Source organism: Camellia sinensis, chromosome 5, assembly GCF_055761805.1.
Source record: "Camellia sinensis isolate YWXY chromosome 5, ASM5576180v1, whole genome shotgun sequence".
Classification (NCBI taxonomy): domain Eukaryota; kingdom Viridiplantae; phylum Streptophyta; class Magnoliopsida; order Ericales; family Theaceae; genus Camellia; species Camellia sinensis.
Genome location: NC_138965.1, coordinates 179858476 through 179872247, shown reverse-complemented (window position 1 = coordinate 179872247; position 13772 = coordinate 179858476). Strand labels below are relative to the sequence as shown.

The following is a 13772-nucleotide window of genomic DNA, read 5'->3' as shown; positions in this document are numbered from 1 at the left end:
TAGTGCTGATGCCACCAAAGAGTTACAAGCCTTTAAAGTTATACATTGCTGCAGCAGAGGATTCATTGGGAGCTTTTCTAGCCCAAGACAATGAAGAAGGCAAGAAACAAGCAATTTATTACCTTAGTGGGTTTTTACATTCTTGTGAATATAAATACTGAGCTGTAGAAAAGTTGTGCATGCATTGTACTTTGCAGCAATGAAATTAAGATATTATCTTTTGCCTAATATTGTCTCAATAATTGAAACCACAGACCTGGTTAAATATATGTTATCTAGACCAATGTTGAGAAGAAGAATTGGCAAATGGATATTAGCCTTGTTAGAATTTCACCTAGAATATGTCCCCCAAAAGGCAGTAAAAAGACAAGTTTTGGCTAACTTTTTGGCAGACCATCCATGCCAAATGGAAAGCCAGGAGGTAATGGATCTTGGTATGATCAATGTTGAGCCATGGTAGATGTGGTTTAACGGATTAAAGGCCAATGGTCTGATTGGAATTAGTGTTATAATTAAGTCACCACAGGAAGTAGAAACCACACATGGTTTCAGAGTGAATGAAACTACTTGTTCCAATAATCAAGCTGAACATGAAGCTTTAATAATGGGACTGTAAATGCTAATTGGATTACAAACTCATGCAGTTGATATATTTGGAAATTCTCAATTGGTGGTCAACCAAGTGAAAGGAATTTTCAAATGTCAAAGTGTAAGCATGTTGCCATACTATGTTGTTGCATTACATTTGCTTTCTTAGTTTCAGACAACAAATGTGACTTATATCCCAAGGTTCATGAATAACAAAGCCAATGATGTAACTCAGAAAGTTTCGAATTTCAGAAGAAGGGATGACACTCAAATGAATATAAGTCAAGCAACATATCAAAAATTAATACCACATTTAGTTAAAAGAAATGTGGTGTTAGAAGTCAATCATAATGACTTACAAGATCAAGATTGGAGGTATCCAATAATGCAATACCTAATTGGCCTATCTTCGAAAGCTAGCAGAAAGATTAAATTACATTCTATGCAATACATAGTGTTTGGTAATGCTCTTTACAAAAGGAGAGAATATGGATTATTATTGGAATGTCTACGGCCAAAGGAAGTATTGACAGCCATAGTTGAAATTCATGAAGGCATTTGTGGTATCCATCAGCCTGGTGTAAAGATGAGATGGTTGATTCGAAGGCATTTATACTATTGGCCAACTATCCTTAAAGATTGTACAGAGTATGCTAAAGGTTGCCAGGCATGCCAAAAACATGGCATGATAAGACACGTACCAATAACTGTTTTACATGCAGTTGTGAAGCCTTGGCCATTTAGAGATTGAACTATGGATATGATAGAGAAAATGCATCCACCCTCTTCAAAGCACCATTGTTTCATTCTAGTGGCTACAGATTACTTCACTAAGTGGGTTGAAGCTAAACTATATAAAGTTGTGGATCAAACTGAGGTTATTGGATTTATTAAATATCTGATCTACGAATTTGGCATCCCACAGACCATAACTATAGATAATGAGAGTGTATTTGATGGAAAGATGGTAAAGTCTTTCACAGCAGAATTTTGAATTAACCTTGTTAATTCCACTCCTTACTATGCACAAGCAAATGATCAAGCAGAATCATCCAACAAATCCTTAAAAAAAGGAATACAAAGAGTTGTGGAGGATAATCCTAGAAATTGACATAATTTGTTGTTGGATGTATTATGGGCTTATAAGACTTCTCCAAGATCAAGTACAGGAGTAACTCCTTATGCTTTAGTATATGGACATGATGCATTATTGCCTATAGAAATTAACATTAAGTCTTTGAGGGTGAAATGCCAGAACCAATTAACTTCCGAGCAATACAATCAAAGCATGTTTTTGGAATTAGAGAGTATAGATGAAGCTCGAACTCTTGCATTAAATAATATTCTATTTCAAAAGAAAAAGACAATCAAGAGCTACAATAAGAAGGTTAAGCACATTAATTTTGATGAAGGTGATTTAGTATAGAAGACAATACTTCCAATAGGAATTAAAAGCCACAAGTTTGGCGAATGGTCACCTAATTGAAAAGGTCCATATCAAATTCATAGAGTCTTGCCTGGGGGAGCAGACCATTTAAGAAATCTGAATGGATATGTGCATCCTAAGAAAATTAACGGCAGGTACTTGAAACCTTATTATCCAACTATGTGGGAAACACAATGACTGTAGAAAATGCTAAACAAGAAGCACCAAAACACTTGAACAATAAATAAGGATTTCATTTCATATAGAATTGAATATATGCAGCCATAAGTTAGCCTAAAAATCAGTACAATGTTTTAGTTGTTCCCTTATAATTGATTCTCTACTCCTAAGGGATGGAAACAACTGAATGGCTATAGCCATGTCCTACCTTCTATCAGTCAGCCCTTGATTGGTGATCTATAGCTTTGTAGTAGTTCGATCCAAGGCTAGATTAACTGCTGATAACTCTTCCTCTAATTGAGCCTTCTTCTCCAAGAGTTGGGTTCGAAACAGAGAAGTAGAGGAATGTTATCCTTTCAATTCAGACACCTCAGCATGTATATGAGAAATAAATTCCTTGTCTTTTGATAGCTTCTCCTCTACAGCTTTGGCAATATGACAAATGTTGACATAAAAATCTATGGTAGCTGCTGCCTGAGACAGATGACTTGAAATAGCCATGTTGAATTGCTCAATGACCTTACAGCACTAGAGGAAACCATTCTTGATGATAAGTCTTTGTAAGGCTGCGAATGGGATCCTTAAGAATGATGTTAGCAATTCCAAACAGGTACCCATGTCTAGTGAAGGTAAAGAAGCCCTACCGATGGTTGAAGAGCTCTAAAAAAATTTCAAGAAAGAGTCAACCAGAACTAATGGCTCAGCTTCATTACTAGCTGATGGAATGGTAGAAGGTATGTTAAAAAGGCTGGTCAACCTAGCTTCAAAAATGTCCATCTCTTCTACTGACATTGAAGGTGCAGAAAGGTCTTTAATGAAAGGAAGAGATGGCTGCATAGGGATAGGAGAGGAGGATAAAGTGTCCATAGCAGTGTCTATATTCTTGGCCGCCAGTAGGTCAAGAAAAGAAGGACTAGAGTTGGGTAGTGATGGTGGACAAAGAATTGGTGAACTACCAGCATCTTCTCTGGGAATATCAGTTATCATTGAAGATGAAGTGATAACTGGGATCTCCTGAGGAGGGGAAAGAGCAGCCAGGATTATAGGGAGAGTAAATTGGGCTGAGGTAAAGATTAGATGAGGAAGATATGGAGTTAAGCCAAAGGATAAAGATATAGGAATCTCTTTCATTTTCTTCCTTCTTTTCAATGGTATCTTTTTCTCTTTTTCTGTTTCTTCCTCTTTTAAGTGAGTTTCAGGCATCTCCTTCTCAGGATCAAGCAAAAATCTTCTTTTCCTTTGTTGTTGTTGCTTACCTTTGAGGACATTGAAAGCCTGAACTCTCTGAAGAGATTCTACTTGTGAAGCTCCTGCATTAAAAAAATAAATAAATAAAAGCCATAAGTAGATGAACATGGCTTTATAAACATCATAAAGAGAAGAGAAAGGAAAAAATGGAAATGCATGCCTCTTTTCGAAGCAGCCCTAGTGACTCTAGGAGAAGGAGGAGAGACAACAAGAGTAGTCTCTAAGATAGCAGAAGCTGTGGTAGCAGAAGCAGTAGAAGAAGTGATGAGCCCAGTCCCCTTAGATTGGGCCTGAGAAGGTAAGCCTAGACCCACCAATAGATCTTGAGGGGGAATGGCTAAGTATACCTCCATATTTGCTGACCACCAGTTCTGGTACCTCTTTAGTGCAATGCCTTGTGGGATGAAGGGAATGAACTGAAATTCAAGTCTTGAATTAATTTGGAGGTTGCCTCCTCTAACCTTGATCTTTGCACTTTCAGCTCTCTAGTGACAAGATTGAGGTTAGTTTGACTACAAAGAGGAATAGGGATCCCTTGGGTAAGCCCAAATTGCCTAGAAAATTAAGCAGGGCAATAAGATTTTGCTACGCATTTATAGGCTCTAAGGTTTAAAGTGCCAATGAAAAGTTCTCTTGGAGTTAAAATAGAAGCCCACATATCCCTGTGCCGGGGCTAAGAATAGTTTCTATCAGCTAGGAAAGTCCACAACCAGGCTGAGCCAATATTGGTTTCGAAGGGACAGAAGAAAGTGTGAGAATGAGGGGAAGTTGGGAGTTGATGGAAGAAAGTAGAATAATAGGCAAAAGTGAAGGGATAAAGTGAAACTCTGGCATATTTTATTCCATAAGAAGTCGGGTTCGACAGTAAAAATCTCAAACACTTAGAATGCAAAGCAGTGAAATAAGCAAAAAGCCAAAGCTGTAATATCTAGAGTGGCCCCCCTTGATTGGCATCTAAAGGTTTTTCACAAAACTAGGAGCAGGCTCTATACACATGGCCCAGAGTATATGGAGCTAAAGCTATTTTCTTCCCCAAAGCCAGAGCCTTAGCAAGGGGACAAACTCAGGCATAATCCTCCGAAAAGAAGTACAAAATAAGAATTTACAAAGCGAATACAAAAGAAAGAAGAAGAACTCTCTGTCTGACACAGGGCCTTCCCTTGGGTTTTCAGAGTGTACAAAATCACTGAAGGAGGAGTTCAAAGGAGGGATGGAAAAGGGCACATTAAGATCGGGATAGTTAGGACCAAAAGGAGTGCCAATGGGGGATAACCCTAAGAGATGGCATATATCCAGAATGGTAGGGGCCATCATACCGCATCAAAATTGGAAAAAAATTAAAAGAAGAATTCCAAAAACATAAAGCAACAGGTATGAAGAAAGGGTCTTTAAGAATAGAAAACCTGGCCAGTCAAAGGGCATCAAGGAAGTAGAGTTCCTGAAGGTCAAGTGTCCTAGCGGGAAAAACTCGATCATACCATTCTTCCCATTCAGGTTGCATTGTGGGCCAGCAAAAGTGGGGTCGGTTCAACCTCCAGCTTCCCCAGTCAAGGCCCCCCTCGTAGAGTAAGCAATGACCTTCCAAACGAGCGTATAAGGCAGGGAGCTAAGTAGGAGCCTCCCTGAAAATGGGTCCAAGTACTTACTCTTCTTGAGCATAACGGCGAGGAATAAGAATGCGCCCATCAACAGCACACTATTCACCAGCTTTGTATTTTTCACATTCTTCATTGATGAGTCTCCTTAGAGCTACAGAAGGACTCACACACTCAACGGCATGCACTTTCAAAGAAGCCATTACTAAAGGGGTAAAAAAGGAAGGTGGATGAGAAGTGAAAAGTTGCGGACAAGTTCAAAAGGAAAAGAAAGGAAATTTTGGGCAAGAATATAGATGGAATACGAAGGAAATGAGTTTTTAAACCTTTCTGTCCAAAAGTTACCCAAACAAGTTGAGTGGGTCAGGTGGATCTGAAATGATTATTTTATGGTTTGGGTCCATGTGAAATTAAAACCCTTATTTTAAAATATGGAGGGTCCCAAATTTAAAATGAAGAGAGTTTCTGGAGGGAAACATATGTTGAGTATCCAGCTTGACAAAGTGTAGTTGGCTTCGAAGTCTCTATAGGTCTTTAAAATAAGAGGCTGGCTTCAAAGCCTGATTGTCAAATGGTTTTGGGAGCAAGCAATTGACTTCGAAACAAGAATCATGTCCCAAATGCAAAAGTAATTAGGATTAATTTGGTTCGAAAGACTTAAAAGCATGCTTTTAGGTTTTCAATGAAGGATGAAGTCCTTCGAAGGAGCCTTTTGTAAGAACACGGTTCATGCTTGATATTTTGAACTTCGAGATAAACAAACTTTACAAAACCAGTATTTGGTCAAGTAGCGAAGAAACTCAAAACAAGCTCACTCTTTAGGAGTAAGCGGGGTAAAGAAAATTCCATACTTCGAACCACGTAGATTGTGTTTTGAGTCAAAGTTGGTTAATTCGAAGCTGTTAGTTAAACAAGAACAGACTATGTTAGCCATATAATTGGAACGTAAAGCAAAGGTTACCCTTCTTAAGAGAAAATTCCACACTTTGAAAGTTTTTGAGTTAGGCTTCAGAGCAAAATTGGTTGATTCGAAGCTTCTTTGAACAAAATGAGGAGTTAAGTCACAACAACCATATAAATCAAGCATACAATTGGAACATAAAATCAGACCATGCCAAATAAAGAAAGAAAAACCTAGTTTTATTATATGAAAATAATTACATTGAAAGCCTTCTTGGCTACAAATTCAATCTCATTAAAATAAGGAATAGAAAGAATAACAAGGTCATGAAATTTGCCCCAACAGTGGTCAATGAATTTATGTTCCTTCTTTATTATGTCCTCTGTCCTATCCAAGCTGGGTTGCTGTAACTGATATGTTCTTATTTGATGAAAAAGCTGTTCAGCTCTTGTTTCGAACTCTATCTCCTTCAATCCTTGTTCCATTTCGTCCATCTCTAGATAATCCCAATATGCAGAATCTTTATTCTTAAAGTCATTATGTTCATCAATAAGATTCTCTACCTCGTATTGGGTTAGAATTCGTTTGGCCGAGATGTTGTCCAAAGAATTAGTGGTAGCCAAAGAAATTTGGTACCAATGGAGAAGAAGCGGGAGTTGATCCAAAAAAGCCTGAAGCTCTGCTTGAGCAATGGGGCTGAGAACATGACCCCGAATCATAATGTTACAAGCCCATCGAAAGTTCTTGAGATGAGTCTCATCTCCAAGAACATTGAAAGGCAAGTGAGAAAAGACTACAAGCAGAAGTTGAGCTTGGTATCGCTCAAATATAGTTGGAAAATCTGGAAGTTCGTAGGAAGAAAGAAACTGATTCTCGAAGAGAGTAAGTTTCAGTTCCTCCATCCAGTGAGGATTCGGAGGAAGAGAAGGCGCAAGAGGGTCCATCCCAAAGGAAAAAGGGAACTGGGGATTATTCACATATTCAAGCCAGTCAGAAGAGCAAAATTTTGCCTTCTTGGCCAAGAATGACGGATTGTATCCTTGTGTTTCCTCTGGACGAGGAGTTGCTCGCATTATCTTCGTGGGTGTTAGAATTATTTATTTTGATGATTTACTTAATTATGTTTTAATTTATTTGAAAGAGAAAAATAGAATCCAAAATTTATTTTGATGATTCATTTAATTATATTTTAATTTATTTGAAAAAGAAAAATAGAATCCAAAATTTATTTTGATGATTTATTTAATTATGTTTTAATTTATTTGAAAGAGAAAAATATAATCAAAATTTATTTTGTCCCATTATTTCTCACCTAAACCTTTATCCTAAATATTGTTAGAATGTATTTAATATTTGATTAAATCAAGAGTTCAAATAACCCAAAACAGATGTTCAAACAACCCAGCACAATAGCAGTTCAAAAGGTTCAAAAGGTTCAACTAGAAGATATTCAAATTTGTAATGATGGAGTGGAAGATATTCAAATTAGTAATGATGGAGTACAATTGCTATAAACGGCTATAAATTCCATTATATATACCAAAGCCTCTAATGTAAACAAGTTACAAAAAATCAGAAAATATTCTTTAATCTATAATTACTCACGTCTATTCTCTGAAAAATTCTCTGAGAAGTGTTATTTAATTTTTGTTTACATCCTCTTTCAGAAATTATATACTGAGACGTGTAGTTTTAAGCCTATCTTTCCTGTGTGAGGTTTACAGAAAAACCAAAGCTTCATTTTGTATATCTATCTGGGAGAGATATTTATTGTAAGCTTTCTTTGAAAGCAAAAATACTATTTCATCTTGTAAAAGTGTTGCAAACACTGTGTTTTTGAAATCTAGAGAGTGATTATGAATCACTTAAGATTTGCAAGGGTTTGGGCTTGTGAAGTCTGTGTAAATTCTATGGAGGATTGGTCCATGTTTATGAGGTTGCTAGCACCCCTGTGAAGCTAGAAGATAGTGAAAAATCTCAAGTGAAGCTTGAAGAGTGGATGTAGACTTGGTTGAAGCCGAACCACTATAAATTTGTTTGTCTCCTCTTCCCTAATCTCTTTACTTTCCTACTACTGCTATAGCTATCTAATATTCATATGTTAATGATTTGATTTACCTTGTATGTTAGTTATACTTCATTGTTATTTTGCTTGATTATTTACTGCTAAGTTCATCATTGTGCTTGTTAATAATTTGTTGTACTAGTAGTTAATTTTATTGGGATATTATTAATTTTAATTTGTAGAAACCTAATTCACCCCCTCTTTTAGGTTGTTTTTTTGGATAACAGTGGGCATGGAAGATGTGTACCAAGCCACAAGTAATTAGTCCTCCAGACTGCGTCGGTGATCAATGGGTACATAGGGTTAAACCACTAAGCTCCAAGCAGAAAGAGGAATTGACAGAGGATCAGTGAATTAGATGAATCGATGGTGAATTCGCTCTCTTAGTTTGGATTCATCATGTTCTGGCCAGCTTCCCCAGCCAGTAGACCTAGAGGAAGAAGGAGTAGCTGTGTCCTATACAGAGGGTGGTGGGGCAAAGGAAGAAGCAATTGTGTCCCATGCAGAGGATGGTGAGGCAGAAGAAGAGTTTCCAAGATCCATTTTTGCAAATGCTAGATCCAAGGGTTCGTAGTTGGCAAACTTTGGGTCTAAAGGTTGGTACATTGCGAAAGCATCCATAACTTGCATAAATAGAGGCCGATAGATGTAATCAATAAATGCATTAAGATTCTTTCGAGGCCTATAATCATCTTCCATAGACTCCTCGTATGCAGGATTAATGTAAGAAAAGGTTTGCTTGGCCATGAGGACTGTATCAGCCTTTTAGAAAGCTCAGATAGTGGGAAATGTTCAAGGCATAGATGAGAATTTAATGCAGTACAAACACTGCAATGATGGACGTCGGTTGCATTTCTAAGAATATGCAAAGCGCATGCACGTCCTAGGACGTGGGTGAAGTGCATTGATCCACTAATATCATCAAGTATTGGGTATATTAGTGCAGGGGGTAATGTTGGCTGTATAATTTGTAAAAGCCAATCACAATTCAGCACGTGGTGTGGATAGGGCAATTTAAGAAGTTAATACAAGTTGCCAACCAAAGTCAGGCACGTGTCAACCTGTATTGATCTGCGTAGCACTAGAACAATCGAGGGATACAAGGTGATATGGCCTAACGGTTACTCACAAAGTTCAAATTCAAAATCAGGAGGGAAGCCTAACTGCAATAGTGGCGTAGTGGGACTGACTGTGAGAGAGCATGTTCAGTTATCATTGAAAAGTATAAATAGCAGAGAAGGCCCCAGAATGAGGGATCCAGACTCAGATAAAAAAACCAGTTTATTTACTTCATATTTCCTTCCAGTTTTTTACAGTTCTTTACATTTCTGCACTTCAATTCCTGTACTGCACTTCATTCCTAGGAGTAGTTTCAAATAGTTTGTTAATGTAAACCTCTACGAGGCTGGGTCAAATCATTGTAAGCTTTTCATTTTGCTTAATGAAATTCAGATTCTGAAATTATTCTTCACTTGTTGTTATTTACTACATTCTCCTAAAACAAGCCACCAGTAAAAATCCTCTTCATTGAGGCTGAGAGAATTAAAACACAATCGTCTGATAATTGGTTAGTAATTAATATTCTGTCAGGACTGATTGATCCTTGCTTACATGCTTAAAATTACATTATTAACTTTCGAAAGCCAAAAAAGCCACCAAATGCATACCTCTTATTTTCTTTTATAATAAAATAAGAAATATGTACATTTTTATACATATTGATTAAAATTTATAAATTTATAAATTAACGGTTAAAACTATTACATGAATAGTTTAATATATTTACATGAATAGTTTAATAAATTTATAAATTAACATACATCATTGTATACATAAATAATATAGGAAAAAACTTGAAATTCTTAAAATATGATTCCTAAATTTATTCACAATAATTTGAATTACTCCATATTAATTATTAATTAGTTTAAAAAGCAATCAACCCAAGAACTAAAAAATCAATTTTGAAAAGATGTCTAGTATTTCTCAATAAAATATTATATGCACTATAAAATTATTTAGTTTGATTTATTATGGATTCAAAATTAACTAATCAACTCCAAATTTCAAACCAGAAAATGAATATTTTTATTATATTTTTTAACAAAGTCGAAAAGCTTCACATCCTCAGTCATCTTGGAGATCCATAAATAATAATAATAAAAATCTCTTCCTCACATTTACTAACTAATATTAAAATCAATGCACATATAGATGGAGAACTTACGGAATATACCTTAATAATACACATATAAATTGAGATGTACATTGATAAAATATAAGTCACATATATTAATATGTATTATGAATTTGAATACTTGACCTATTGAGTGAACGTCAAAAGGGAGCACGGGTAGACGGCTAGGGTTTTTTGGGTTAGAGAGTATAGATTGGAGAGAAGATATACCGTAAACATTTCCTTTTAAAAGTCATTCGTTTTGAAATCTATAAATTAAGGAGTAACTACTTTTTAAATAATTAATTAAATAGATTGGCCGATAGACTTTTTTTCTAATCTATTTTGTAAATTAAAAAATCAACAATTTTGGGATGGGACTTTGAAAGTGTCATATGCATTCTCATTAAAAAGACATTTTCCCTTATATAATAGATAGATAGATTGGAATTATCTTCACACCCACCCCTAGATCCTATCCCCTTAAAAAGTAAATAAAATAAAATAAATTGAAAAATATTGAAGTAGAGTCCTTAGAAAGATTTCTTCTTTGATACTCGAAGAGACCCGAGTCCGGATCCCCGGTCGCAGTTTCCTACGGCACTTCCTGCGGCGTTCCAAAACGACGTCATTTTGGCGTTAAATTCAATTTATTTTTTTTTTTAATTTTTTTTTTTTTTTTAATTTTTTTTTTCTGTCGATGTGAACCCCAACCATCAAAGAAGACCATGAACAGAGGAGAGGAGAAAAACGAAACGGAAGGAGTAGAGTCGGAGGACGGCAACGGCAGGCAAGATGGCATTGATTCGGCGGTGAGGCGAGCCGAGGTAAGATGTGGTCCCTTCAATCTTCATTCTCTCCAAATCTTCAATCTTCATTATATAATATATTTGTTTTAACTGGATTTACAGATGATACTATCATTGAGCTTACATTTGCTCTCAATCCCACTCTTTAAATTCAGTAGCAGTACACCAGCAAAAAGGGAACCATACAAGAACTCAATATATTAATTTTTTACTTAAAAGTTGTTCCAAATCTCCTAATAATGTTTAAATAATTTTTTTGTAGAGGGGTTTGTGCATGAAACAGAGAAGGAAATGAAAAAATTAATGAACCCAAACATAGCATAAATCTATCTATGACTAATTCACTTGTGTTTGATCTCTTCATTTTGCAGGATGGATGTCTATACTCCATATCTCTCTCTCTCTCTCTCTCTCTCTCTCTCTCTCTCTGTACCTGTTGATATGTTAGGGTTAAACAGAACATATCAGAGGAAGAGGAAGAGGAAGAGGAAGAGGAAGATGAAACTCAAATTTTGGGTTTTTTTTTTTAAAAAAAACACTAACCAAAACACGTCGTTTTGGCCAAAACGACCTCGTTTTGGTGAGGGCGGCAGGGAGGGTCACAGGAAAGGACGACCGAGGATCCTTGCTCGAGAGACCCAGGATGAAATGAAATTGGCTAGCGAACAAGAAGATAACTACCATTATATACTTCTTTTACTTAATTAAAAATAAATAAAAGGAGAGACCAGCATGTTGCGCGGATTTGGTTTTCAAGAACTATGATGGTCAGTAGCAAATCATAATTTTATAGACTTCTCAATGTTGTCAGATTCACTCTTTAAAGACTCATGTTTGATCAGAAACAGTGGAAAGATCAATACTCACTACTTTGTTGTGAATATGACGCATTTCAAAGGTGTTCCATTATTTAGATCTTCAATTGTGCAATTTTATTATGTTTTGGAAATTTTGTTTTGTCAATTATTTGATTTATATTAATTTAGTTTGGTTTAACGTTTTTTTTTTCTTTCTTTTTTTTTATAACAAATTTGGTTCGTCAATCACTAAGTTTTTATGAATCTAGTTTGATGGCTTTTTCAGTACTAAAAACTAGTGCCTACTTATATGAGAAAAGGTGATATCTCATGTAACATGGATACAATACAAGATATATCAATATTCATTACATAAGATACAAAACAGCGTACAGTGGGCAGTTTTTTATTCGTTTGTTTGTTTATTTTTTTAATTTAAATAAAATTTAAAATTAAATAAATAAATAAAAACAAAAAACTTGGGTAGACATTATGCTATAGATCCACAACACAACCATTATGAATATAATAAAAATCACATAAAATCAACTAACATCTAACTAATGTACCATGTAAAATATAATAAACTAAATGTAAGAAAAAAAAAAAATTGTGCGTCCAGCATTATAAGACAATGGGAAACAACACATGGCACAACAATGATGATAACACATTATATAATCATATGACAAATAATTATAATAAGAATTCACTTCATAGCCAACGTGGATGTATCACTTCATAGTCCACCTAGAGAAGAGGACATGGTAGATTATAGTTAACTATCTTTGTGAATATTGGGTGAGGGTGATTTTCCATCAAAGCCCAACAGAATGAACATTAAGAGACCTCATAATAATTTATTTATATGCATTTCCAAGACTTTTAAGAACATATAACAAAAGAAAAGTAAAAAAAGTTGTTCAAAGATTAAATCAACAACCCACTGGAGAATGAACAAACATACCTCAACAAGAACCATCCATCAATAATAACTCTACTCACACTGCAGTCTTGTTTTTTTCAGTTAGTCTCTAACCTCCCATCTGCAGATGCAAATGAACCCTTAAATGACCGATTGGCTATTGTCACTGCTGCCAAGTAAAGCTGATGAAGACGTAGCCAGAGCCTGCCACTTCTTGACTGCTTGTGGCAGCGTCATATCAAAGTCGATTCCATAAATGTCATCAGCATCAGGGTCTGATGGTTTCCAAAGCTCGGTGAGAGATGAGAGTACGTTGACGGCGTGACCCATGTCAGGTCTCTGAGATGAAGCCCTTGCGCAGCAGTGTCCAGCCAGCTCAGCAACAGTGCTGACACTGGCAACCGTTTCTTCATCAAGATCAATTGTTGGGTCAATAGCCTTCCGGAATGTGTCCTTCTTGTTATGCATTCTGCGGAACCATGTGACGAGATGAACACTCTCCTCCTTCTGGGTCTGATCTAGTGCCTTTCTTCCTGTAATCAGCTCCATTAGAATCACTCCGAAGCTGTACACATCACTCTTAGTTGTCACTCGTCCTGTCTCTGTACATTAGTCAAACATTAACATTTTAGTAATCAGTAAGATGAATGTTGAAAACCAAAAACAGAGAAAATGATGTGTAAACCCGAACACCCACCCCTGGGGAGTTTTATAGTAATTATAAATCATTATATGGGCACTTTCAATTCAACGAGACATAGTCATCAATTGTATGTGATACAATAATGAAACAAACCACACAATGATCTTACTCCAACAATATGAAGATTTATTGAAAATGTACAGACTACAACAGATACATTTCAAGTAAAGCAAAATAAATGGATTCATTCAACTTGGTAAACATACATCATACACCATGTGCGTACCGGGTTTCAAATAAACCCAAGATCAGCATGTCAAACAAGGGGTCAATGTGAAGGCTCTGTTTGTTTCAATGTAAAATATTTTGCATGGAATACCATGTTTCATGTACAACTTTTTACTTGGAAAACAATTTCA

The 13772-nt window shown here is 35.9% G+C and overlaps 1 protein-coding gene across 1 annotated transcript in view; it reads right to left on the bottom strand.

Annotated features, from left to right (window-relative positions):
• Nucleotides 1-12379: 12379 nt before the first annotated feature.
• LOC114307779 (receptor protein kinase TMK1-like) overlaps nt 12380-13772 on the bottom strand; it is a 48713-nt gene continuing 47320 nt past the window's right edge. The window contains 1 exon segment of the mRNA XM_082870550.1: nt 12380-13312. Within this exon segment, the coding sequence (XP_082726676.1) occupies nt 12852-13312 (461 nt within the window). The 3' untranslated portion in view covers nt 12380-12851.